At 56.0% G+C, this 26,171-nt stretch overlaps 9 protein-coding genes across 9 annotated transcripts; 7 read left to right on the top strand and 2 right to left on the bottom strand.

Annotated features, from left to right (window-relative positions):
* Window positions 1-2,200: 2,200 nt before the first annotated feature.
* Window positions 2,201-3,478, top strand: CGCS363_v014821 (uncharacterized protein; the record flags this gene model as incomplete). Its single annotated transcript, XM_036646670.1, has 1 exon — window positions 2,201-3,478. One exon carries the CDS (start codon window positions 2,201-2,203, stop codon window positions 3,476-3,478), a length of 1,278 nt encoding a protein of 425 aa, XP_036488251.1.
* Window positions 3,479-5,234: 1,756 nt separating this feature from the next.
* ARO4 (Phospho-2-dehydro-3-deoxyheptonate aldolase, tyrosine-inhibited) lies at window positions 5,235-6,680 on the top strand (the record flags this gene model as incomplete). The annotated part of the gene is made up of 3 exons (XM_036646669.1): window positions 5,235-5,286; window positions 5,527-6,306; window positions 6,364-6,680. The coding sequence occupies 3 exons, from the start codon at window positions 5,235-5,237 to the stop codon at window positions 6,678-6,680; spliced, it is 1,149 nt and encodes a 382-aa protein (XP_036488319.1).
* Window positions 6,681-7,048: 368 nt separating this feature from the next.
* Window positions 7,049-7,592, bottom strand: CGCS363_v014819 (uncharacterized protein; the record flags this gene model as incomplete). The annotated part of the gene is made up of 2 exons (XM_036646668.1): window positions 7,049-7,473; window positions 7,529-7,592. The coding sequence occupies 2 exons, from the start codon at window positions 7,590-7,592 to the stop codon at window positions 7,049-7,051; spliced, it is 489 nt and encodes a 162-aa protein (XP_036488504.1).
* Window positions 7,593-7,885: 293 nt separating this feature from the next.
* Window positions 7,886-9,167, top strand: CGCS363_v014818 (uncharacterized protein; the record flags this gene model as incomplete). Its single annotated transcript, XM_036646667.1, has 2 exons — window positions 7,886-8,779; window positions 8,835-9,167. The coding sequence occupies 2 exons, from the start codon at window positions 7,886-7,888 to the stop codon at window positions 9,165-9,167; spliced, it is 1,227 nt and encodes a 408-aa protein (XP_036488503.1).
* A 1,945-nt stretch (window positions 9,168-11,112) lies between these two features.
* On the top strand, window positions 11,113-11,907 carry CGCS363_v014817 (uncharacterized protein; the record flags this gene model as incomplete). Its single annotated transcript, XM_036646666.1, has 1 exon — window positions 11,113-11,907. One exon carries the CDS (start codon window positions 11,113-11,115, stop codon window positions 11,905-11,907), a length of 795 nt encoding a protein of 264 aa, XP_036488210.1.
* Window positions 11,908-12,866: 959 nt separating this feature from the next.
* Window positions 12,867-13,143, top strand: CGCS363_v014816 (uncharacterized protein; the record flags this gene model as incomplete). Its single annotated transcript, XM_036646665.1, has 2 exons — window positions 12,867-13,022; window positions 13,078-13,143. The coding sequence occupies 2 exons, from the start codon at window positions 12,867-12,869 to the stop codon at window positions 13,141-13,143; spliced, it is 222 nt and encodes a 73-aa protein (XP_036488800.1).
* A 268-nt stretch (window positions 13,144-13,411) lies between these two features.
* On the bottom strand, window positions 13,412-13,855 carry CGCS363_v014815 (uncharacterized protein; the record flags this gene model as incomplete). Its single annotated transcript, XM_036646664.1, has 1 exon — window positions 13,412-13,855. One exon carries the CDS (start codon window positions 13,853-13,855, stop codon window positions 13,412-13,414), a length of 444 nt encoding a protein of 147 aa, XP_036488344.1.
* A 1,832-nt stretch (window positions 13,856-15,687) lies between these two features.
* CGCS363_v014814 (uncharacterized protein) lies at window positions 15,688-16,858 on the top strand (the record flags this gene model as incomplete). The annotated part of the gene is made up of 2 exons (XM_036646663.1): window positions 15,688-15,838; window positions 15,981-16,858. The coding sequence occupies 2 exons, from the start codon at window positions 15,688-15,690 to the stop codon at window positions 16,856-16,858; spliced, it is 1,029 nt and encodes a 342-aa protein (XP_036488341.1).
* Window positions 16,859-17,821: 963 nt separating this feature from the next.
* stcS-0 (putative sterigmatocystin biosynthesis P450 monooxygenase stcS) lies at window positions 17,822-21,847 on the top strand (the record flags this gene model as incomplete). Its single annotated transcript, XM_036646662.1, has 3 exons — window positions 17,822-19,240; window positions 20,288-21,111; window positions 21,166-21,847. The coding sequence occupies 3 exons, from the start codon at window positions 17,822-17,824 to the stop codon at window positions 21,845-21,847; spliced, it is 2,925 nt and encodes a 974-aa protein (XP_036488799.1).
* Between the last annotated feature and the right edge of the window lie 4,324 nt (window positions 21,848-26,171).

Raw genomic sequence — 26,171 nt, 5'->3', positions numbered from 1 at the left:
GTTAGCTAGGTGGTTGACGGACTTGACAACGATCCAAGGGTCTTTTCCACGCCCGGAAGTTCTAGACTCTCGGACCCTTTGCGCCAAACCAGACACTACCCAACGGCCCTTGGGGGAAATATTCTGCCTGCCCGCTTGCTGCCGAACCTACCTATCCCCCCGAACGCTGGCATCTGCGTGACGAACAAGATTGTTGATGATGTAAAGAAAGCTGCTGCTAATTCCGTCCACACAAAGCCAAGACTGCTGATCCGCGAAACCGAATGAAGTCTGTCGATCTGCGTGGCCTGTGGCCGCGGGTTCATTCAAAGTCGGGGGCCAAGACCGTTTCACCTACTTTTTTATCGCCCTTCGTCCTTGGATGTGACCTGCAGTCAGACAGAGGCTTCAGGGTCGCTGGGGTGGTTCTACGGCGGGGGGATATTCGGAGTGTTCTGGGGGTAAAGGGCGATCAGGGAGACGGACAGGCGGTGACTGGCATGCTTGGCTTGCTCGTGACATGATCCGACTTGCTGACGCTCGGTGGACCTTTTCTGCCCGCACTGATCTTCTTGGAGGCCTTGAATTTTTTGGGGGAGGAGCCCGCGTTGGCCGGGGTTCAGCTTGGTCCGGGCGGGATTCATGTCTCGGTGTCGTCGGTGAGGCTACGATGAGTGTGGGTATGGGGCTCTTCCTCGGTGGGGCTTCGGTGAGAGAGTCGACATTCTTCGTCTCTTGCGGTGCCATGCCATATTGCGGTGCCATGCCATAGTAATTCAAAGCCATCGATGTATTGTCCTTACTGGCATAAAATAAGCCATATATCAGGTTGAATTGACCAGACAAAGTGACACTGGACGCGACGACAAGCCATCTGTCTGTGGGAAGATAGAAAAAACGTCATTACAGCCACGTCTCTCCTGACCAACGAACTGCATCAAGTGGTCATCCTCTGATTGGTGTTCGTATGTCAATAGCAATTTGAATTGTTTTATTCCTTATAAGTAGTCTCTAACGGCCATATGGTGTTTTGAAGAGTGTGATCAGGGCAGCAATTCTTCGTTGTGAAGAGCCTTAGGATTCTGCAGGTGGGCTATGCACCTTGAAGATATTGGAAATACTTTTAATATTCAGTAACTGAATCATAATTATTCAGCTTCGTTCAATTCTAGCTTTGTTTCAGCATAAGTACCTTTGCCAAGTTTATGAATTTGATATGGTGACCTGCTTCGAACATTTATTTTGAAAATAAACATTTAAACATAAGCAAAAAAAAGCTCCTTTAGTAGACAACACCAGCACCTCTAAGACTTTCCTTCATTCACTCAACTGATACAATCACCAGGTATAAATATCAGGATCGTCGTCCCGCTTTCGACATTAAACTCGTTCTCGTTACTTTTGGATTTGTGCTCTGACTATTTACCCTGAACTGATGGCCACAAAGGCAAAACACCACCACTGAGTTATCATTTCGTTAATCCATTACGTATCATTTGTTTGGAGACATGATTCACTTTGAACCTGTGTATATGTGCGGCTTGTGAATTTTCTCAACCCGTTGAACTACGTTGGTTGCGTGTCCGTCGGGCCTCGAAGCAACGAAGAAAACAATAGCAGTCAAGGCAATTAGACTCAATCCCGAGTTTTTGCTCCTTCAAGATATGTCTATTGCTAAGACTGCCTAGAAAATACGCCCGGCTTCGAGTTCATTGTGGCTACTTTGTTTGGTTTCATGCTTGAATAAAGCTTCCAATGACAACAGGTCACGATGCCGATGCCGATGCCAATACTAATGTTCCCTTTCAGAAAACATCAGTGCACAAATCAATCCTAAGACGTGTTGAGAAAGTAATTGAGTCAACCCATTTTTCGGAAGCTCTCCATTAGAGGCGGCATCCCAGAAGCTTAATGAGATCATAGAGTTCCGTATCAAAGCAGAGTCTGAACCCCGCACCACTCCAAGAGCGCCGACAACCTCTCGGCTCATCTGAACAGCCTCCGGCATCCAAACCGCAAGCATCCTGCAGCTGCTAATCTGCAGTGCAAACCGTCAATATGGGCTGGGGCGGCAACCTCTACGTCGTCAACGCAACCCCGTACACATGGACACGCGTTTATCAACCCGCGCCAGGCGCCGGCGATATGAGCGCCTGGCATATGCCATCAGTAATTGACCCAGGCAAGTCACGGCCCCCATATTGCAGGAACATCACCTAACATGCGGTTAGGGGAACTGGTCAAGGTCTACGCCGAATTCAGAACAGCAACAACAAACGACTGGGGCCTCACGCAGTACTCCGTCGGGACCGCCTTCTATCCCGCAATCGAAATCGGCATCAACGGCTGCGACTTCGGCAAGGGCAGCTACTATCTCCACCTCATCTCCATCTCAACCCTCGGCAACCCAAAAGGCACCAAAATCACCACGCCGTTCGTCCACAACGGCAGCGCGTTCCTCTTCCTCGGCGGCACCGAGGGGGCCTTCGTCTCCTCAAACCCGCCGGGGCGGACCTGGATGCGGGACACCCTTCCCGTCATCGGCCACCAGTCCCTGCGGACGACATGCCTCCTCGGGTCCCACGATGCGGGTATGAGTCTGGACCGGCTGGCGACCAAGACGTCGCCGTTCGTCACGCCCGCGAACGTGCAGACGCAGACGCTGGACGTAGGCGCGCAGCTTGCCAGCGGCGTGCGGTTCTTCGACGTGCGGCCGGTGGTGTCCGGCGGCGCATACTTCACGGGGCACTACAGCAATACGAAGTCGCCGCTGCGGTGGCAGGGCGCGAACGGGGTGTCGGTGGCGGAGATTGTGGCCCAGGTTAACGCCTTCACGGCCGCGTGTGCGGAGCTCGTGATTCTGGACATTTCCCACGCGATCGATACGGACGATAGGTACGAGAACTTCACGCAGCGGCAGTGGGATGTGTTATTCGACATGCTCGCGGACCCTGTGACTGGGTTGAAGAACCTGTTCACCGCGCCTGCTGGAACAAGGGATCTGACAAAGTTGTCGATGAACCAGTTCATCGGCGCCGGCAAGGCAGCGGTGGTGTGCCTCATCCAAGCGGACCGGCACATCCGCATTCCCAAGAAATACGACGGCAGGGGGTTCTACATGAAGCACGCCTACTTCCCGGTCCGCCCGTCCGTGGCGTATTCGAACACGGACGACGTGCGGTTCATGATGTACGACCAGCGGCGGAAGCTGGAGCGGTACAAGACGCGGAGGGAGGATCCCGTTGTGGAGACGAGCTGGACTCTGACGCAGGTGACGGGCGCGGAAGCCGCCGGGTTCGGGCCGTCGATTCTGGAGCTTGCGTTCCGGGCGAGGAATCAGTTGTTCCCCAACTTGTGGAGGTTTTGTACGGACGACTCGTTTCCGAACTTGATTGCGCTGGATAATGTCGATTCTACGGAGTATCTGGCTTTGGCGATGGCTGTCATGTGGCGGTTCAGTCTAGGTGGGAAAGGGAGGAGGGCGGATCATCATCTTTGACGACGGTTGACTGCGGATCATACGAGCGGAACAGCAGTTGCGATTTGGAACGAGTCCTTATCAGGTGCCTCGGACGATGTTTCTCGAGCATGTAATCTCACCATTTCTCTCACATATTGTCACTACTGCCCTGTGATAGGTTCTTGTAAGGAGCACTCGTTGATTTAAGGTATTCAACGGTCCTAGTCCACGTCGAACCAAGAACTGGATAAAGTGCCGTTTAGATTTCGCGAATGAGATCCCTCAGAGCGAGTCCACATCTTTCCGAGGGCGGAATATCGCCGCACATCTTGAGGCACCGGGCGGCACAGAGCGGAGACACCAAAATTGCTCACCTCGAAAACACCGGGACTGGCCCCGCTTATCTCGGTCTGTTTCGCTGAGTCACGGTGAAGAAACCTCAATTGGCCAATCAGGTGCGTCTCATTCACAAGCGGTCTCGCTTCCGTCCAAACGGCCCAGTCTTAGATCCTGGATGCAAAATATGGACTCCTGCAGACATCAAAAGTCTGTCTTCTTTAGCAGACAGCCTTGATTCGAGTGATCAAGGCATTGTCTAACGCAGAACTGACCTGTCTCTGTGAGCAGGTCTTCACGGCCGCAACCATTGGCAACATTTTCGAGCACAAAACCCAAAGACAGAGATAGGCTTTTCTCATACCCTCTTAGCGGCCGAGATACGCCCAGTGCCCCTCCATCTGCCCCGCCATCGGCCAGGCGTCCTGACTCTCTCCCTCGACCGTTGTGCGTCACCGCAGGAGGCGGAATGTCCCAAAATCTTCGCCAACGGCGCATCTCTGACGTCGGGAGGACCCAGGGCGCGCACAATTGCCTCAATTGAGCCAAATCATGCCACCATACAGACGAGAGGCATTTAACATTGTGCCCACCGCAAGGGCTGAATCTCGACAGCAATGGTGACATGACCGGGACGCACGTGGAACCGCAGAGAGACCGGAGGCGCCCTTTCAGATACAGTGTGCATTACACCGCATATTGGAGCAAACATTGGAGGAGGAGGGGTACCTTTCCGCGGAAGTTTTGCTCAAAAGATACTTGGCCACGCAGCCAACTGCCGGCGGGCGTGCCTCCGAACGTGCCCCGGGAGGACTGAGAGAAGAAAAAAAAAATCGAGCAGTTCCCCCCCAAAACTCCATACATCACACAAAGAGCGGAAGGAAGGGAAAAAAAGAGGCATCTTTTAAATTACATCCTCACACACAACAGCTCCAAAACCTCCCAATTACTGCAATCCACTTTTCTCTGCCTACCTTACCCTCTGAGTCACACTCCCAGCTGCTTCTCCCCCTCCAAAAAGGCAGCCCCCTTCCCCTGTGGACGAACATTCATCCTCCCTCCTCGGTCACCGACGGCTCAAGCAGCAGATCCCACCGCACACGCATTTCCGCACCCACGGCGAACCGGTTCCGCACGAACAGACGAGTAGACGGGCCTGGTTAATTGTTTTCGCAAGTCCAATGTAAGCCGTTGCCTGAATTCTGACCTTTCCGATTGGCTTCTGCCAGAAAGCTGTTGGCTTTGCTTGCTTTACCCCGGATTCTCGTCTGTTGCCGCTGTCTGGCGTGCCCGGGGATGCGCGGGACGATGTGCCACTCTCACGATACCCCGCGATGGGACGAAGAAACGACGTGCGGGCGGGCAGCGATATCTGCATCTTGCCATTGAACGAATCGACAGCTAATTGACTTGCTGCAGTTTTTAGATACCCCTTTTTCATCACCAAAATCACATCAAAATGCCTGGTCTCGACCTTCAGCATGAGCCCCTCGCGGCTGACGACGTGAGAAGTGAGTCACCTTTTTTTTTTCTATCGTCGCTCTCGAAATCTGAACGAACCCACTTTACAACGTCACTCCATTCATCCTTGCCTGTCTCTCTGCCCCACACCAATCACTCTCATCATCAACATGCCAATCGTCCTCGCGACGACACAAACACCACACCGGACTCAACTCCGCCAGCCTCACCTCCAAACCTCACCATCCGCATCAACATCCGCAATGGCTAACGTACCACCACCACGACAGTCCTGGGCCAGGACCCCCTCATCCCGCCTGCCCTCCTCTCCTCCGAGATCCCCATGACCGACACGGCCCTCCAGACCGTCGTCCGCGGCCGCAACGAGGCCGCCGACATCATCATGGGTAAGGACGACCGCCTCCTCGTCGTCATCGGCCCTTGCTCCATCCACGACCCCGCCACCGCCCTCGAGTACTGCGCCCGCCTCAAGGACGTCTCCGCCCGCCTCGCCGGCGACCTCTGCGTCGTCATGCGCGCCTACCTCGAGAAGCCCCGCACCACTGTCGGCTGGAAGGGCCTCATCAACGACCCGGACATCGACTCCACCTTCAAGATCAACAAGGGCCTGCGCGTCAGCCGCACCCTCTTCCGCGACCTCACCTCCGCCGGCATGCCCATCGCCAGCGAGATGCTCGACACCATCTCCCCGCAGTTCCTCGCCGACTTCATCAGCGTCGGCGCCATCGGCGCCCGCACCACAGAGAGCCAGCTGCACCGCGAGCTCGCGAGCGGTCTGTCCTTCCCCGTCGGCTTCAAGAACGGCACCGACGGCAATCTTGGTGTTGCCATTGACGCCATTGGTGCGGCGGCGGCGAAGCACCACTTCATGGGTGTCACGAAGCAGGGCCTGGCTGCCATCACCCGCACCAAGGGCAACGAGCACGGCTTCGTCATCCTGAGAGGCGGCTCCCACGGTCCCAACTTTGACAAGGAGAACGTGCAAAAGGCCAAGGAGACGTTGACGAAGAAGGGCCAGAAGCAGGCCATCATGATTGACTGCTCCCACGGTATGTTATGCCCACCCTTTGGAAAGGATTAGAGACTTTGAATACTGACTGCGACAGGCAACTCCAACAAGGACCACCGCAACCAGCCCAAGGTCGCCGCCGTCATCGGCGAGCAGCTCAGGGAAGGCGAAAAGTCCATCATCGGCGTCATGATCGAGTCCAACATCAACGAGGGCAACCAGAAGGTCCCCGCCGAGGGCCCCGCCGCGCTCAAGAAGGGCGTCTCCATCACCGACGCCTGCATCGACTGGGACTCGACCATCAACGTCCTTGAGGACCTCGCCTCCGCCGTCCGCGCCCGTCGCGAGGTCAACGCCGGCACTGCCAACGGCAACGAGGAGAGCCACAAGGTCACCCACCTCGAGGAGGAGTAAAGCGTGAGAAAAAGAACTTGTGAGGCAGACAGGGGGAAATGTGCGGGAGACAGAAGAAAGAACATACCAATGTGTGCATGGCATTTGCATTTCGAGGCTTCAGGAGGGAATAGTTTCAAAAGTCATCTTTTCGAGTTCATGGGTTTTGGTGCATGGGTAAAATGATGCTTGCATCCCCCGGTGGTGCCCGGGACGTAGGAGAAGATAGATAGCTTTGCTCAACATGGCTTGCATTTTCTCCATTCACTCGACTTTGCGTGATGTACGATACCATGATCGAAAATGCCTCCGATGCCCATGACCACGCCCCGATACCTTGGCCGCGCTACCGTTCCCATCCATAACGCCATTTCCGATACCATGTAAAATCAATTCGTCGCCGGTTGCAAAGGGCTGTAGTCGCCCCGGCCCCTCCCCGCCTGCGCTGCCTCAGCCTGCCTCTTGCCCTCCCGCAGCTCCTGCGCGCGCTTGAACGCCGCCCAGCCCAGCAGCCCTGTGGTGCCGAGGAGGAACCCCCAGACAATCACCTTGTCCTTGTTGCTGTCGCGCTGGAAGCACATGGTCTGCACGTTCTCCTCCGTCGCGTCGCGGCAGAAGTCGATGCCCCGCGAGAGGCAAAAGGCCTTGGTGCACTGCGAGCAGGACGAGGAGGCGGCGCGCTTGGAGTCGCGGTGGAGGTCTGATGAGGGAAGGTCTCGTGGAGGATTGGCGGCCGTGTTGTCATCGCTGTGCTGGGGGCCTAGGGCGACGATTGTGCTGTTCTTGAAGCAGGTGCATTTGCAGAATGTTGGTGCTGCTTTGGGGGTGTTAGTAGTCATTGCGCGGGAGCGGAACGCGGGAGAATGTACAGTTTGCGCTAACTAGAGCGACAAGCCCGCAGAGGAGCAGAAGTATGAGTGATAATCGGTTCATTTTGGCGGGGTTCTGGTCGAGATGCCGCCTGCGTCGCAAAGCAGCCGAGGATTGAGGTTGTCGCCGTCAAGGGCTGAGGCTGATGCTGGTCGCTGACTAGTGCACAAGCCACACGCCGCCCGCCAACAACCCCCCGTGGCACACCCAATTGTGGCTGGAGCTCTAGCACTCTGATTCGCCAGTCCGATCCAGCAAAAAAGTTCAATTGCGAGCTCCCTCTATCTCGATCGTCGTGCTGCCACTCGGGAGACCTCCAATTGCCCAACGCCGCACCCATAGCACAACTCGCCACGATGCGCAGGGCAACGCGCTTCGGTCAGCCTCTGCTGACCGCTGCATCAGCACCGCAATGTACATGCGCCCCCGCTACACTCCCCATCGCTGCCCGCCGAGCGCTCTCGACGACGTCTACGCTCCAGGAGGGCGTCCGCGACCGCGTTCGCAAGGCCCTGTGGAAGGGCGGCGACGCTCCTGGCCCCGAGGATCCCTACGCCGTTGAGGAATCCCAGCTGTCGAAACAGGAGCAGATCGAGGCCGACATCGCCGAGGCCAATGCTCAGTTGGCCGAGTTCGAGGCCCAGTCCAAGGCCCAGCCCAAGAACAGAGTCATCCGGACTCTCCGGCCGCGCAAGTTCCTGAAGCGTCGCCCAAACAGCAAGCTCCGGACGAGTTTCAAACTAACGACGGCACCGACTGAGAGGGACCTTGAGGACATGAAGGAATACGAACCCGCTATGGAGGGCGGCGGCCTGGAGACGGTTGGAGGCATGGAAGGGTGGTGGGAGAGGTACGGCCGCTGGGGCAAGGAGAGCCAGTTGCCTCCCTTGGCGCGGAAAAAGGTCATCAAGAACAAGGACATCTGCGAGGTGTTTGCCAGGGTGGCCATCACCGAGGCGCTCATCGTGGCGCGCGTGGACCCGGCGTCGGCGGCGGGCAAGTGGAACCCGTTGACGGCCAAGGACATGAGGCGGGCGTTTGCGTTTGGCATCAAAGTATCCGAGGACGGCACTGGAGTTATCCTCGGAGGAGAGAGAAACCAACAGTCTGTGCCGATGAAGCTGCATAAACCGCAAGAAGGAGTCGAGCCAAAGGTGAACGTTTCTCCCGAGGAGGCCAAGAAGCTGGTAAAGTCCTGGGACAGTGAATGGAAGAAGGTCTCTCTTCGGGACGCCGTCGTCAATTTTGCAGTAAGTTCTGCCTCGTTCTCAACAGTTCCTCACTGAAATGCCTGACCGTCTCTAGTTCAACAAGCGCTTCAACCAACTGACGGGCCACTCCACCCACGACGGCAAGCTGGTGCAGCTGAAGACCGTCGGCAACTTCCTCGAGGATATCGCCAAGCCTCCCAAGCCCGTCAACGTCAAGGTCGCCGAGGCGGTCCAGCAAGAGGGCAGCCTGCCGGCGCTGGCCAACGTCGCGCTGCACGAGCGCCGCGTCACGCCGATCGACAAGGAGACGGCGGTTGGTCGGTGGAAGGTCATCACGAAGGAGCTCGAGAAGAGATCGCTGCCAGTCACCGGCCACGAGCATCTCCCCAAGCCGGTCCAGAGGAAATGGATCCTGGGCCAGGCGTAGGGGGCGGTTGGATGTGGTATCCTGGGATGACGATACGAAAAATAAGGGAAACACAGCGGAGAGGAATGTGTCTGGCATAGACCCTTGTACAGATAATGTACTCTTTGTAACATATGGAACATCATCGATTCTTGCTCTAGGTCTGCCATGGTTGTCTTTGCTGTGGCATGTCGATTGGTGCTTGTTATGGCAGCTTGTGGGCATCAAAGTGCATTGAGTAAGGGCCCTCGACCTTGATTAGATGCCTGATCTTCCCGGCAGGTGCTCTCTTGCCTCACAGCACCATCGATGACCACTGTTGCCCTGGACACAGGGAATTGGGATGCACAACAAAGGCACCTGCCAAATCGAAGCTGCTCCTTCTGTTCCTTACACCTTCCAACTCCCGAGGCGAGCACCTTGTGTTTCTTTCCTCGATCGACTCCTCGTGAGGTACCTCACTCATCCCTCCTTCATCCTTCCTCTCGCCTTCCCTTCTATCTACCCCGGCGGGTTGCCACGCAGTTTCGATTTCTTTCATCTCCTCCGCATCCTCCTCCTTCCCCGCGTCGTGATCATCGTCATTGTCATCATCGCCGTCTCCCTTAAGATGCCAACCTTGCCGCCGTACCTGCGCGGCTACCCGGCCGAGCAAAGACGTGACGCCTGGCTACAGTGGGCTTTTGAAAACATTAGCCCAGTCTTCGAGCGCTTCCCCGGAGAACGCGCTTACGTCGTTTTCCAGTTGGAAAATCTCGAGTGGATAGGAAACTGCGGCCTTCCTCCCGCCAACAGCGACTCGGACGCCTGGTGTCGCCTCAAGCAAACCTGGAGTCCCTCAGAGCCACCTCCCAAGGGAACCATTCCCTCAGTGGCCGACTGCGAGGTCGTGCGTCTTTTGAACAAGGGCTACGTTCACGAGTATATCGAGCTGAACCTGAGGAAGCACGGCTGGGATCCCTACAAGTGCTGCGATCCCTCTCTCAAAGTCGAGCAGAAGAGACTCAACGCTCCTTCCCCAGCGAAACCTTCTTCCTCGGCGGCGGCGACTCCTGCTTCGACTGGTGTTCGTTCGTCTGCGGCGGCTTCTTCCTCCAAGACAACTCCTTCATCCACGACAGCTTCTTTCTCCACGACAGCTCCTGCCTCGAAGACAGCTCCTCCCTCAAAGACAACAGGAACTGGGGTTCCCACCAGTGGAGCGACAACCGGCGAATTACGTGATCGCTTGATACGTGCCATGTCTTCGCCCTCCCGAGGTGCTTGGGCACCTGCACATGGGACTTCCTCATCTGTTCGAGGCACGTCATCGCCGGTTCAAAGCATTGATTCACCCGGACGCGCATCCCCTTCACCCATTCGTGGCGGTTCCCCATCAGGTCGCGGTGGAAGAGGTCCAGGTACCAGTGGACGGGCTGGCTTCGTTTCTGGACGTGGCGGCCTGTCACCAAGACCGTCTCGGCCTACGGAGACTACTCCTTCTACGCCAGTGTTGCCGAAGCCAACACTTTCTTCCCCTTTCACGCCCCGGACAAGACCGATTGTCAAAGAGGAAGGCACTGCTCGACCCACACCTTCTCCTGCTGTGCCAGTGAACCGGAACGCTGGTGTCGGATCCACTCGATCTCAGAAGCCTGCCCAGACAGCCCAAAAGGCTCACGCGTGGACACCCACGTTTGGATCGATGCCGGCTTCTTCCCAAGCCACACAATCCAACTCGACCAAGTCGACGACAACTCCTGCAACCGGCTAGAAGCCGTCTGGAAGCACGTTCGGCGGAGAGAAGGGCCTTGGTGGACAGGGTTGTCTCTTCGGGCAGCCCGAAACCCCGAGCCTAAACAAACCAACAGCCTTCAACACGTCTGTCTCCGAGGGTAGAGTCTCTGGAATAAAGAATGCTGGTGGAAGTTCCACCGAAAATAAAACGAAGCGTCATGCCTCTCCGGGACACGAAACCGGCAACCCAATGGTCGGAAAACACGACACTCCGCCTCGAGGAGTACCTTCGTCTTCCAAGCCTGTTGTCAGCAGCGGGATTCCCGTCGGTGGCAGCAAAGGTAGTGTTGGCGCCCGTGTCATCACGAACCCACCGCGTGCAGATAATCCGTCCAATGCTGTCCAAGATCCTGCCACATCATGCGATGAGCTGGAAGGAGACTCGTTTGGAAGACATCCCCGCGGTGTTCCTCTGGCAAACGACTTGACTCCGCAGAATGTGAAACGGAATCTCCAATTTCATAACAGCCAGTCGCGGCCGGCGGCCGAGAAGGAGAGTAAGACACAGTCTCCAGCCAGCGCGAAAGTTCAAACAACAGTCACACCGAAGGAAGAGCACCTTCGTCCGAATGATGATCTACACAAAAACAACATCGAGAGAATGTCGGCCAAACTTTTCAAGAGTTCTCGCCCAACTCTCCATGCTTACCTCCGTGACGAGATCGAGGCCATGTCGAAAACCGTTATGGGCAACATGAGAAAGCGTACTGTTGAGGTGCTCGGCCGTCAATCAAACTCTCATCTCGGATTCGCTACTCTTCGAGACGTCGAAGACCTTACGCTCGCAATGATGGAAGCCGAGATAAAATCGGTGAGGAAAGCTACCTTGGAACAGATTGACAAGCTCGACAAGCAGGGCTCAGATGTCCCGATCAAGCGCGAAGCTAGCGAGTTCGAGGAAGGAGGAGTCGCTGAACATGCTCGAGAAGCCAAGCGCCAGCGCACCTCCAGCAGTGCCAACTCGCAGGATTGTATTCAGTCATGATAAAGCCTGGGGTCCAGGGGTGTGTAGAGATACAGGGACTTGCACCATGACAGTCACTTACGTATGATACTTGAGAGCGGCGAGACAAAAGTTGGAGGATGGAGTTGCAAGGTCAGCCGTATTAGCAACCGCAACAGCATGTTGGTTGCTTAGAAAGTCTGCAGGAAATGAAACAATCTTCTCAGATCCAAATTCAACATCCGTGTAATTGTTGCCAGCCTTCACTAACGTTCAACCCAGGGACCTGTCTATATAAGCTGCTTCCATACCAACTGACCCGCCGGCTTTCAATTCTTTTGGCACCTACTGGCAAACCCTTTCGGCTTCCAATGCGGGTAACAAAGGTGAGAAACGAGGTCATATATGGCCCAGCACTGTTGATATCAAAGCTTAAGACATTAGTCTCGATTCTCCAGCTCAGGGGATGACCAGCTCAATAGGCTGTCACCGACCCTGCGCGACCCTATCTCTCGCACCTAGATGGCCGTCTATTCTTGTGGCCGACGGGATAATCTACGCGCGACGGTCCTCCTTGTGGGTCCACATGACCGAAACGTGCCGGCGCCGCCGGCTGGGCTTTGCAACGCCTGTTTCGGCCGGCTGTGGCTGGTCAGCAATTGATTAGCCAAGACCTGGGAACGACTAAATATAATGAACGGTAAAGCGAGAATGGGCAAAATTAAGGTCCGCGTTTAAGTGCTCTGGAGTACTCCGTCAACGCGAGTACAGATGAACACCGTCGCGGAGCGAGTACAATTGGTCGGCGATCTCAATGTCCACAATTTAAAAGAGTTTGTCTTGAGTCAGTGGCACATAGCATGATAGCAGGCGATTATATCGCCGCCGAGTTGTACAACTCTCTTGGAATATCTATAAAGCAAGACTTTCCCTTTTGTGTTCATTTCGGTTGGTTATCGCAGTTGATCACCACAAGTCAATCGTTCCAACAGACAGACAAGATGCGCTACTTCTTCGCCCTCGCTACCCTCATCACCGCCGCTCTGGCGGTTGCCATCCCTGAGCCCCAGGGCAAGTGCAACCCCGACTTCAACTGCTGCACTTTCTCCGAGTCGGCGTGCAGCGAGCGCCTCCAGGCGTGCACCAGGACTTGCAACGTAAGTTTGATGTTCCGCCCAACGGAGGAAATCACCCAGACTGACTGTTATATAGGGCGTCACTACCAAGGGCATCTGCAACGACTTGGGCGCCGGCTCTCTTACCTGCGATACCGCTTAGATTCAAGCTATTGGTCTGGTGTTGGTGGAGTCGTGAGATCTTCAGCGTTAAGTGTACATATGGGAGGGTTTTTGCATCAGCGGCATCATAGCATGAAATAAAATACCGTAAAACCCAACATTGTGTTATTCCTTGATTTGTTTAGCGAGTGAAAATAGAACCGCTTCTTGATGGTTCAAGTTAAGCCCAACGCAGAGATTGAAAGCCCCAAAATCCACCACAAAGCTCCGCGCAACCCAGCATTCAACACATGATGCCGATGACAGCTTCAGCAGCTACACCCGCACTTCTCACAATTCCCCTGCCCGCAATCCGCGCTCTTCACAGGCTCACACTCCCCCTTGCCCTTGCACTTCCGCCAGTCGCCGAACCCGTCGCCCCACGCGGTCCAGCACCAGTGGCCGTTCTCCGGGTTGCACTTCTCCCAGCAGTACCCGTCGGTGCAGCCGTAGTTGTCGCCCCACCAGCAGTCGCGCGCGAAGACCGTGGCGTCCGTGGCATCCGCGGCGGCGTCGCGGGGGCTGACGAGGGACAGCGGGTGTTCCTTGCACTTGCGGATGTCGGCGGGGCTGATGCCGGCTTGGGTGGCGGCGTCGGTGGAGGACATGACGCCGAGGGGGCCGCATTCTTCGGCGGCGGTTGGGGCGGGGCCGGCGGAGGTGAGGGAGAGGTGTGCGGCGAGGGTGAGGAGGGTGGTGGTGGTGAGCTTCATTATGGGCTTATGGACGCTCGGGGTTGCTCTTCGGTTAGAGATGGCTTGCCTTTGGGAAAGAGACAGAGTTATGGTCGATATTGGCTGAGGCTGGCTTGTACTGAAGGCGTATTCTGCTGGTGGCTTCATTCACCCTGTGGCAGGAAAATTATCTGAGCCTTTATAGATAGATCTTTGGTCTTGTCCAGCATGCAGCTTTTCTTTTCTTTTCCTTTCTGCTGCAAAGTGATTCACAAGTTCTTCATCGAACGAACGCCGAGTCTATGGATCGTCTCTAGCAGTCTGCATCCCGAGTTGAATAGCCTACTGAAGTGAAGGCGTGGCACGTCGTAGTCGGACGGATGTTGTGGCCGGTTGAACCAGGCTCTGGATCTTGGAGGAAGAGTTCTCCATACGGGCGACATCTCTGGCTAACGGGGCAGAACATGTGTTATTCCTACCTCTTCTATGTCTACTTGTGGCTATGTAAAAGCCAGTAAGGGTTCTCTTTGGTCTGTGGATGTCTGCTGTTTGCCGTGAGCAACCGATGACAACATGCCCCTTGCGGATGACAACATTGCCCGTGGGACCCGAATCAACAACTCCCTAACCTTTTCGCATCAGCACCGGGAACAATCGCCAACGGCATCGCATGTCAGGCTTACTTGACGAATCCTTCGTTATGTCTTCATCCATACATTTCTAGCCGAATCTGTCCAACGTTGTCAAGCCGTGAACGAAGTTGCGGTGAGCCTACCATGATTTTCTCACGAAAAATCCTGGATGGCCGGCCTCTCTAGGACCCGATTCAAGAGGACACGGCCGCGCAGCAGATCCCATCATCCACTTGGAAGTGCTGAGATACACGGCTCACCCCCTGTCACGAGGTTCCAATCCAGGTATGTCGAAACCAACATCTAGCAAGCTGCAAAAGCCACATCAACCTGATCCCTAAAACCATATCACCGGAGACCACTCCGGAATACGCAGAGAAAAACCACCACTTTCATGCAACGAGCCCAGCCCAGTGCATCCACACTGTATGTCAAATCAGACCCCTGGCTTCAGCTGTCCGCTAGCGCAATGTGATGTGCTGCCCACCCCCAGCACTGGTGAAGATCCCATCTCGCGTCGCACGACGCACCGCTAGGCGCACTTGGTAAGGCTCGTGATTGGGCCCCGGGGAGGTGTTTGCACCCCAACCGGCAATGGGGCAGAAAAAGCAAGTAAAATGGGGAAAGGCGTCGACGGCCGCGTCAGGCCCCTTTCAGCTCTAGGCCCTGTGGTCGAAAGGACAAAATACACCGGACACGAGATAGCGAGGGGTGATTGACAGAAATGATTAGGTCTCCCACGTGGAAGAGCTGTCTAGCGCTGTCTGGCTTTGACAAGATCACTAATCTGGCCGGAGAGGAAAGATATCGAGGAAATGCGTGGGCAGACTGATGATGGGCTATCTCCAAGTTCAGCAGGTCGTTTGAGCGTCTGTCGACATGCTGCAGCCACGATGATGCCGCAGTCGACTGTAGCACGCACAAAATGCAAAGTCTGAGCAACAATGCCGAATACTGTGTAAGGCTCATCATAGGGGGACAATATCTATCTGACGGCAGTAGCGCGGTCTAGCCCCAAGTCAAATAGATCCAGGCTAACTGGAAACATGCCAGATTTTCGACTGTCTAACCCAAAAGTGCAAATCCCTTGTTCGGGAGCAAAGTCCGAATCCCCGCGGATTCGTCCTCAGCCCCAGGAGGATCTGGGACTTTTCTCCCTGTGCTTTCCCATCAGAATTTCCGCATCGTCTCATCGTAAAGTGCTAGAATACACATCTTGAACAGCATCAATCGATCGCGATGTCTGCAATCACCAGCTCGTACCCGGCTCTGTCGAGCATGGTGCAACCGGCCGTGAGCGCCGTGGTCTCGAGCGAGGACAACTGGAAGGGCAAAACAAGCCCGGCCGAGAGGAGGAAGATCCAGAACAGGCTCAATCAGCGGACGTGGAGTAAGTGGCACCCACCACATGCAACCTGCTTACTGTGCCTCCCTTCGTGGTGCCCCGCCACCGCATGCCCTCTGCTTATCATGGCCTCGAGATGAAATGGGAGTTGGAACGGTTCACTCACGCGGACATCGAAACGTATTAGGACAGCGACGGAAGGTGGAAAGACTGCGCCAAGGCCATGGAGCGGCCCGAGGCACTGGAGCAAGCATCTCGCCGACCGAGTCCACGGCCCTTGTACCGCGCAAGACCTCGTCGTCTTCCACCGCCTCCGAAGATACCTCTCCTTCCAGCGACGATGCGGAGACGTACATGTACACCACGGCCATGGAGCTCTCGCGCCCTAGCACGAGGCGCTCGAGGGCCAATGGGGAACGGTTATATGCCAAGCACGCGACGTTGATGGCGCTGACGTATATCGGACGCAGGCGGCAGCTGCTGGACCTGCAGGACGAGGACATGGACGAGCTGTACGACCTGTTCCTGATGAAGGCGATGCATTCCGGAACGGACCCAATGTCGGACTCGCTGATCCCGCTGGTGCAATTCAACCTCTTGCGGGGGCTGATGGAGAACATGAAGACGCTGGGGATCACGATGCCGATGGTCTGCGATGAGGACTGTGCGTCGCCGTTCGGGACGGACCCGCGGTATAACGTGCGGACGGTGTGGAGCTTACCGGTGTATCTGCGGCCGACGGAGACGCAGCTGACGGTGGTGCACCATCCCTGGCTGGACTTTTTGCCGCTGCCGCGTATGCGGGATAACCTTATCAAGGCGGACGGGAGCTATGACGACGAGGAGCTGTGCCTCGACATGATTGGCGACGGAGACGCGCCGTCCGGGAAGGGGGAGATGATTCTGTGGGGAGACCCTTGGGACCCGATGAACTGGGAGGTGACGGAGCTGTTTGTCAACAAGTGGCGCTGGGTGTTGGAGGGGTGCGAGGAGATGATTCGGTCGTCGAACTTTTGGCGGGCGCAGAGGGGGGAGAAGAAGATGCGGGTGAAGCTCCGGGGATGATGTGGCTTGCATCGAATGGCCACTCTTGTACCAAATTCCAACCCATTGTGTCGCGATACTCTGGGGCTTTCTTGTTCGGTTTTCTCCGAGGCACGTCTAGACTTGGTCAATGTATTGGCTACCTGTGGAATGGAAAAAACCTTGTCTCTGCGGCTCACAAACCACGTGGGTGTGCGGCTTTGTTGACTTCGATCGAGACCGCAGGGTACCTCATGGATGACAGAGACCTGGTTTCTGCCAAGACAGGTGGATTCATATACCGGATAATACTTGAATTCTCTATGCTTTTCGTAGGCCTCGATATCCATTGCCTTGCATGTCTTTTGCGGTCGGGGGTGTTGGTAAAGGTCGTCTCTCATGGTGCGCAGCTGGATTACCCCTTATCGTGTATTTTTGGCCATCCCCCAAATACAAAGATGGTTTCTGGATTTGCTCACAGATATTTGATTTTGTGAAGGATGTTTGATGGAAAAAAAGCTTGTAAGATGGAAAAGAGAAGTTGCCAGCGAGACCTCTCCAGGCAGGTGGTTTCCTAAAGTGACAAGAACCCAGCAAGGCAAGACCTCCAGTCGCGACCGCGACCTTCCTCCTTACCCCTTCTGAATTCACGTCGGTGCCTTCCTCTATCTCTTTCGTCTTTTTCTGTATCCGTCTTTCGCCATCGCTGCCTCTACCCCTCCTCACCACTTCCCACCGCCGCCTCTGTCTTTGCCCGTCGTCTTCCCTCTCTCTCGCCTTGCGCGTATTCGTCGCGATCTCTACCACAGTCTTCCTCGTCGACGCGGTATCCCGACTCGGCTTCTCTTCTTCTACCAACGCGCTTTTTTTCGTCTGCACAACAGTCGACGTCTCGAGTCTGCTTCTTCCACCTCAAGGTACGATGCCCTGCCGCGCTGTTTTCTTCTACCTACCTGCTGACCACGAATTTCCTACATCAGACGACCCTATGCGACCGCCGCCACCATGAAGAACAACTCCCTCTCCCGACTGCCCAACGAGCTCATCTGCTGCATCGTCAAATGCGCAAGCCAGAATGCCTTCCAGAGCAAGAGGGATCTTCTCAACCTGTGCCTTCTCAATTGGCAGATGTACCCTTTCGCTCAGCTCGAGTTGTACCGCAAGGTCGAGATCCACAGCATGAGGGCCTACGACCTCCTTACCCGAAGCTTCATCGAGAATCCGAGCCTGCGCAGCTGCGTGAGGGAGGCACACATCTCTGTCGCCGGCGGCCGTTTCGATCGTTGGGCTCTGAACGTTTCATCCTGGACCAACCAAGAGCTCAATATGACCAACCTGTGCGACACCGACCGCAGCCTCGTCATTCTTTGCAAAACCCTGTGCGGCATCGGATCCCCCAAGGAAAACTCGCGCAGCGTTCTTGCCCTGCTTCTCATCTTCCTTGATCGGGCTGAAGAGGTTAGGCTTGAGGTCAACTCCTATTGTCGCCCGTCAACTCGCGTCGTTATCGCATACCTGGATATGCTATCCCCGCCCTTGCCGTCGTCGTCGTCCTTGCCCTTGTTGTCGCCGTCGTCGCCGTCGTCCTTGGCCGTCGTCCCTCGCAGAGCTCTGTTTCCATCTCTGAAAAGCTTCTCGCTCACTGGCTTTAGCCTCCCGAACCATGCGGAAAATGTCTTTGGCCAGCCGATCAGCGTCCTCACCCCTCTGCTGTCCGCTATCAATCTTACCGACTTGCGTCTTATAGGCGATACCCCTATATGGGATGCGCTCGCAGACCCCGACATTGCCAACATCCAGCTTCCCCTGAAGACATTGACACTGGATTCAAGCAGTGCTGACGGAACCGGCCTCTGCCACCTGCTTAAGCGCTGCCCGAATCTCAGAAGACTGAAAGCCTCCATCAAGAGCCCTCGCCGGAATGGAAGATCAAACATCAACACAGTCCTTCCACAATCATGCCCTCAGCTGAAGGAACTGTCCCTGAACACTCAAGGATACAACCGCTTCTTTGGAAACACATGGGTCGTAACCCCAGGCTCAACTAAGCACATCACTTGCCTGCCTCAGATGCACAACCTCAAAGAGCTCCGTATCACCCTCGACTGTTTCTTTGACACTCCAGCCAACATTGAACTTTTGGGATCGAGCTTCCCAGACTTGCTGGCTCCTCGACTAGAGAAGGTTTTCATCGACGCCACGTGGTCCTTGCTCGGGGTCCACGGCCGGATCACAGCTAGCCACCCGCAAGTCATGGCCTACAAGAAAGGAATCGAGAAGATGATTAACGCTCTTTGCATTGCGTCCAAAAGCCAGCTACCTTGTCTTAAGGTCATCGCTCTGGGTGCCAAATACGGAAAACCCAGGCAGTGGACAAAGGATGCGCGTAAGCTGCTGGCAGGAACGAATGTCAAGCTCAAGCTGGTGACTGGGAATCATACAGGGCAACTTTGGCATCAAACTTGGAAACAGATGCTGGAAGTATGAGGACGAGGATGACGAGGGGAGGGGAGGAAATGCGTATGTTGCTTATTCACCACGACAACTTCGGGTCGTTGCTCTAGATATAGACGAATTCATTGCTACCACTTGGTTCTCAAGCACTGCCCTCGTGCCCCGTGAAGTCTAGATCTAATGCTGAAGGATGGCGACGACGATGATGACGGACGATGACGATGACGGACGACGACGACAACGATGGGGGATGAAGACGACGATGGGGGACGACGACGACGACGACGACGATGACGGGGGACGATGACGGGGGACGATGACGGGGGATGAAGACGACGACGACAACAGAAACGACAGAAACAAAAGGACCGACAGGGACAATCGAGCCGACAAAAGCAGAGATGTGAGAAGAATGACAGAGACCAGAGAGACCGTAGGGACGATAGACAAAACTATCACAGGCATCAGAAACAGTAAAGTACCTGACCCAAAAGCCACAATCATGACCAGACTTCGTCAACGGGGTGACTAATCGCCATGCATTCAAGCCACCAACGCCCGAATTTTTGACTCAAAGTCAAGCGATCCATCCCTTCCAAGCCAAGCCCGCTTCGACACCCTTTTCAAGAAGGTGGAAATGACAGGATGCGGGGTTCTGCACGGAAGCGTAACCGAGACTGTGCCGCAAGGTACGACGCACGAAATACGAAGGATTGGGGAGGCGCTGGTTGGTGGGCTGATGTGTATCCCTGAGATCGCAGCCCTTTTTAATGTTGGAGATCTTGATTTGTTTTGAAAACGGTAGAGTCGCTTTTTCCGATTCGAGGCGTCGATTTGGTCAGTCGCATTCCTAGCATCATGTTTGGGGTATCGAACTGGCTCATCGCCTTTTCACTCGGGATCGCGTCGTTGGGATACTTCATCATCCGTCTCGTTCAGGAGCGCAGATTCTACAAGGACAAGGCACGTTGCAACATTATGATAGGACAGGAACACGAAAAAGCTGACTGAAGACAGCCGTGCCCGCCGGGCCACTCGTTCATCTGGGGCCACCTGCGCCTGCTGGGCGAGGTCGCGGCGACGATGCCGCCCAACTGCCACCCGCAGGTGTACATGGCGGCGATCGCGCAGCGGTATGATATGCCCGGGGCGTGGTACCTCGACTTCTGGCCGCTGGCGGACCCGGTGCTGGTGGTGACGGACGCGGACGCAGCGCAGCGGCTGCTCACGGGGACGCCGACGCTGAAGCACCCGCAGGTGGGCAAGTTCATGGGCCCCGTGCTGGGGGAGGACAACATCGTGAGCGTGAACGGGGAGATGTGGAAGGCGGGGAAGCGGATGATGGGGAGCGGGTTCAGTCAGGGGTACGTGAAGCCGATGCTGAGCATGTTTTCGGAACATGTGCTTGTTTTTCACGAGAAGTTGAGGAAGAGGGCGGAGGAGAGGGGCGAGGAGGAGTTTGAGCTGGAGGGGGAAGCGGCCAAGGCTATTTTTGACGTGATTGGGAGTATTGTGTTTGGGATGTCGTTGGATGCGCAGGGGAAGGGGTCGGTGTTGCTGGAGGACCTGAGGGCGTTGATTCAGCATTTGAACTTTGTGATTACGAGCTGGAACCCGGTGAGGAAGGTTGTTGAGTGGTGGCGGATCCGCGGGGTGAAGAGGCGGAGTGATGAGGTTATTCGCAAGGCGGTGCTGGAGCGGTGGGAGGTGATGAGAGACGAGGGGGAGGTGCCGAGTCGGCGGCTGGCGAAGAGCATCATGGACCGGGTCATTGCGGACTGGATCCAGAGCGGGGAGGAGGGACCGCCGAAGGGGGATTTTTTGGACTTGTTGGTTGTGAAGTGAGTTGGTTGGTGATGCATGTGAGAAGACGACGTTTGCTAATGGTGTGCCAGTTTGAAGACGCTGCTTCTCGGGGGCCACGGCACGACGACGGATGCCTTCACGTACACGGTGATGTTGCTGGGCCTGCACCCCGAGGCCATGCAGAGGATGCGGGAGGAGCACGACAAGGTGTTCCCGACGGGGCTGCAAGAGAGCGCGGAGATGCTGTGGACGAACCCGGCCAAGACGAACGAGCTCGAGTACACGACGGCCGTGATCAAGGAGACGATGCGCTTCTACCCTGTCGGGTTCAGCACGCGGATCGCGCCGCCGGAGCTCAAGCACCTCGACTGCGACGGTAGACGGCTACCCATCGAGGGCTTCATGCTCGCGCTGTGCCAGTTTGCGTCGCACTTCGACCCGGCCTACTTCGCGGACCCCAAGGCGTTCCGGCCGGAGCGGTTCCTGGGGGCGGAGGGGGCGGCGCTGCACCGTTTTGCATGGAGGCCGTTTGAGAGGGGCCCACGGGCGTGTATGGGGCAGGACCTGGCGATGGACGAGCTGCGGGTGTTGTTGTTGCTCACGGCGCGGTGGTTTGATTTCGAGACTGTGCCGGTGGGGAAGAGGGAGGCGCGGACGACGTTTTTCGAGCTTGACGCACTGGTGGGAGACATGGCATTCCAGGAGATGAAGATGGGGGCGGCGGTTCGGAGTGGGATGAAGATGAAGGTGAGGCTGAGTGGGAGGGAGTGAGGTGCGTGACTGTTGGTCTCCGTGCTGCTTGATGCCGTGGCTTTGTGGAAGCTTGAGCTGTAATCGAGATAAGAATCTTGCGTGTTCATTCGATTGTCGATAGGCTGGCACAAGGCAAGATCTGGATGTGTTGATTGTCCATCACTGCGACGTCTCTCCGAAAGCGATCCAGTTGGCGGATTTGATCGTTTGCTCTCGTAGAGCCATCGTTGTGCCAATAAGCTGGAGGCTGCCTTGTATCACTGCTGATCGATGAACTCAGATATCCTCCTGGAAGCCTTATCTCCTGATGGCGTCTGGCGCAGCGTTGCCTTCCGAAACAACGTCACAAACAATGTCATGGACGTCGATCTTGTCGATGATCATCGGAGAGAGCTGACAGCAGCCCGCACGTGACTTGCAGACATTGCTGACGTAAGGCAAGGAGTAGCACGTGGGGCGATGTCATCAGCCGATCATTACCCGAAAAGTCTGCCGACTGGCGCTTGTCCTAGAAATAGTTACACAGTGACACTCTGCTCAGCAAGAGACGATACGCATGACGATGGCAGCTGTCGACGGCTTCCTCCCGACTTGGTTCCAATATTCTCGATACATTCGCAGTTTGCAGTGACTGGATCAGCCAATGGAGACGGCCTTGTTTGAGCAAGTTTCTCTACCTGGCTCATCCGCACACGAAGCGAAGCGAAGCGAGATGCAATCCAGGCCTGCCTACGGGGTCCAAAACGACTGCCGCATCCAGTTGAATGCGATTGCATGTCGAACATGATGCAAAGTCACCAACGCGGTGCGGAAATACGTCGCGGCAAAGGGTCCATCACACGTGTCTATCGCTAGTCGGCTGCTGAAAGGCAAACGTTCCCGACAATTGCCTGCCCGCCGACATCACCCGCGCGAGGGTCCGTCAGCCTATCTCCTGGGCTTACGCCGGCAACATGTCGGTCAAGACAGCGCCGGCCACAGGCTAGCAACGCCGCCGCCTGGGAGATACATACCGCAGTACACTCCGACGCGGACGGCAAACTCAACCGATCCCAGTGTGGTTGGGACGGCCAACGGGCGACGGGCGAAGAACAAGCCGCAACGCGCCGGAGGTCAATGCGACCCCCATTGGAACGCAACGTTAACGTTGGCCGTGGGGACCGGCAGTGGGGTTCTGGCTGAGGTGGCTGCTGAAGAAGCGGTGATGAAGAATTTCCCCTTCCAGGCGGGACATCCGACGCCTTTTTGCGAGCATCTCGCTTGGGAGTCGCTTGAAGACTCACCGGACACGCCGTCACGCCGCCAGGGCATGGGAGTCTTTTTTGCGTCAAGCATGTGCCATTTGCGCCGTATCGCCGTATGCCGCAGAAATGCCTCGAAGAGATTGACGAGTCGCCCAGTCTCAGCTAGATCAAGAGGCCCGAGGCCTGAGGGCGACGACTGGTGAAGATTCACGCACAAAACCCGCAACTGAGACGGCCACAGCTGCCGATAGACGTCACAGCCACGGGCCACACCACCCCTCCCTAGCAAGCTCGGAGGCTTGGGGTAGAGTTGGTGCCTGCTTGGGATACCCCTCCTCGCCCCCAAGTGCCCCGACGTCAGCCGCCTTGGATAGATTCAGGGTCCTGCCTGAACGAGTGTGCCGCTATCTGTTGTCTGGTGCGCCGTCGAGGAGAGCCTCGCAGGTGCTAGAAGATACCATCGCTGCTGTTGGCGAGTGTCACGGACGCCCTCATCTCATCTTCTGCCAGCCACCCAGGCCAGGCCAGGCTAGGGTCATCTGCAAACGCTGCATGAAGAACCAATTCGTGGAATCCTGGCGCGTGGAAGCACAAAAGACGCAAACCCACCTGCTGAACCTTATCAGCCAGGCCAGCGATAAGAGACAACCTACCGCCGTACGCAGAAACAACACGACGATGTGAGGGGTCAGCGCAGCACCAGCAGCCGAAAGGAGATGAGGCGATACGCCCCTCCACCCGCCATGGGACATGCATTGCCCGGCGGCGGACCAGGCCAAGTCAGCCAGACCACCACCCGCCCGTCCTCTCGCGAGAGGGCGACTGGCTGCCGTCAACGCACAAAGGCCGCAAACCCCACCCATCCACCGTCACAGCACAAACGGCGCCGCACCACCAATGACGGCCGCCCGATCCGGCTCCATCTGGCCACCCTCATCTGACATCTGACCCCTCCTCCAGCGTCCGCTCCCCTCTCTGCCTCCTGCGACGGCCGAGTGCCTCTTCGGATATATAAGTGCGCGGTTTCTTACCCTTCTCTTCTGAGTCTCATCTACTCCACAACGCGATCAATCAACTCCATCACATCATCTTCAACAAACAACCTTTTCAAACCTCTTCCAACCAACCAAATCCATCAAAATGAAGGGTGACTGTGGCTGCTCCGGCGCTTCTACCTGTACGTCTTCACCCCCATGTGGCTGCGCTGCTGCTGCATCGTCGATTACGACATCGGCGCCAGCGCGCTTGTCTCTCCCCCTTTGCCTTACCATGCGCTAACCCCCATGTCTCAGGCAACTGCGGCTCCAGCTGCTCTTGCTCCGGCTGCAAATAAGCTGCTCGCCCCTGTGCGTTCAGCAGACAACCTATGAGCCATGACACACATTTCCGTTTGACGGCGGCCTGCGGCGGAAACGTCCAGTCGTCTTTCTCGACTTCGACTACGATGATATGAGCTTTGTTTTGCGGGAAATGGGGTATGGTTCTGGGGATGAGCCATCGGCGGATTGTGTTATCTTTCTGACGGAAGGATCTGTTGGCTAGTTTAGTCACTCATTTGGAAATTGACTTTTGAGACGCCGATTTTGTTCTCGTGCCATGATATTCGTATGTGTAGCAATGGCGGGAATGGTTTGATCGCTGCTGCGATGGTGACCCCGCCATGGCGATGTCCGACATATGTCTTCGCAACAATCGACTGCCACTACCAAAAGATGATGGTTTTAGAGCTGCTCGTGATGTCCCGGCCATCATCCTCCATTTATATACACCATCAAAAACCCTCAAGGTGCTCAAATTGATCACGCTCATCAACCACAACCCCAAACACCAGCTCCCTCTGACCGCTCCTATGATGAAGCACAACCCCGCCCCGCCCCGCCTTGGCTCCCTCCAACCCCTCCATCCCGACCCTGTAAGGCCTGTGCAACGACAGATCACCACCTCAACTCAAAACACACCTCACCACTCCCACGCTGGCCGTCCTTCACAAACCAATGCCGACACGCGCCGTCCCCCCTTTGCCAGACGCAAACGACATCGCCTCAGCCCATTCACACACTCGTGGCTCAGCTATTGCCTATTAGCAGGCTCCCTCCGACGCCCCGCGCCGCCGAACAGAACAAAACACGCTCCTAAACGGCAACCCGGCCCAAGCCGCAACCCGTGACCCCCGTCCCCGCCCTTTTAGGCCATTTCTACCAACCCAATAGGCCGGAGCTCCCGTCCCTCCTTACCAGGGGAGGGGCAGAAAAATAAAATAAAGCAGAAAAAGGACGGGGCCAGCCTCCAGCCACGGCGAAGTAAGGTAAGGTACAGATACTGTACACCGCATCTAAATCGACGACATGCCACATCCACGGACCTCGAACTCCCCGCCTTCCTCTGACTCTCGCTCTTTCACGTTGCCAGGTCTCCAGTCCAAACAAGGAAAAAGAAAAACAAGCCTATCCGTAATTATTCCCACTCTAATGGGGTCCATTGAATGGAACCGCAGGTGGTCCAAGTCATGGGGCAATCCGAGACGATCCGTGGGCAAAACACCACCTCAGCTTCGGCTCTGAGGACCCCTCATCCTGCAGCTCAAAGGAGACAGAGAGGAGAGGGGAGGGAACCACTGGGTGGGCTTTTCGCGTTTGGCCCCCATGGAATGCGTGATCATGCCGTCTCGTCCATCGCCTCACACCTTATGTTTATTTTCGGGACATTTTCGTCTCGCCTTGCCTGGCTCAGGTCTCACATCTGCGGCCGCGAGGGGAGGGCGACGGGGGCTGCTTCTCACTAAATCATGCAAAGAGAATGTCCAGACGCCGTCGTCCGTCTATCTGTTCGGATTGTGGTCTCGACCGCCGTACTAACTAAACAAGCGCGCGGCAGCCTGGACGTCATGAATCATCTCATCATTCCTCAGTAAGGCCCAAACTTCGGGCCTACCTAAACGAACAAGCCACGCCGTGAATAACCTTCCGGATTGTTGCACCTCTCAATTGCAGTTGGCCCCTTCGTAATTCGTACTGAACACGATGAGATGCAGAGGCACAAGAAAAAAGGACGCGTAATAACCTTCCAAACGCCTCTTCCCATTCGTGAGAGCCCTGCAT

This window comes from Colletotrichum siamense, assembly GCF_013390195.1.
Source record: "Colletotrichum siamense strain Cg363 chromosome Unknown KSG_Cg363_contig10, whole genome shotgun sequence".
NCBI classification, from domain to species: domain Eukaryota; kingdom Fungi; phylum Ascomycota; class Sordariomycetes; order Glomerellales; family Glomerellaceae; genus Colletotrichum; species Colletotrichum siamense.
The sequence above is the reverse complement of the archived record's forward strand: the minus strand, read 5'-3'. Positions and strand labels throughout refer to the sequence as shown.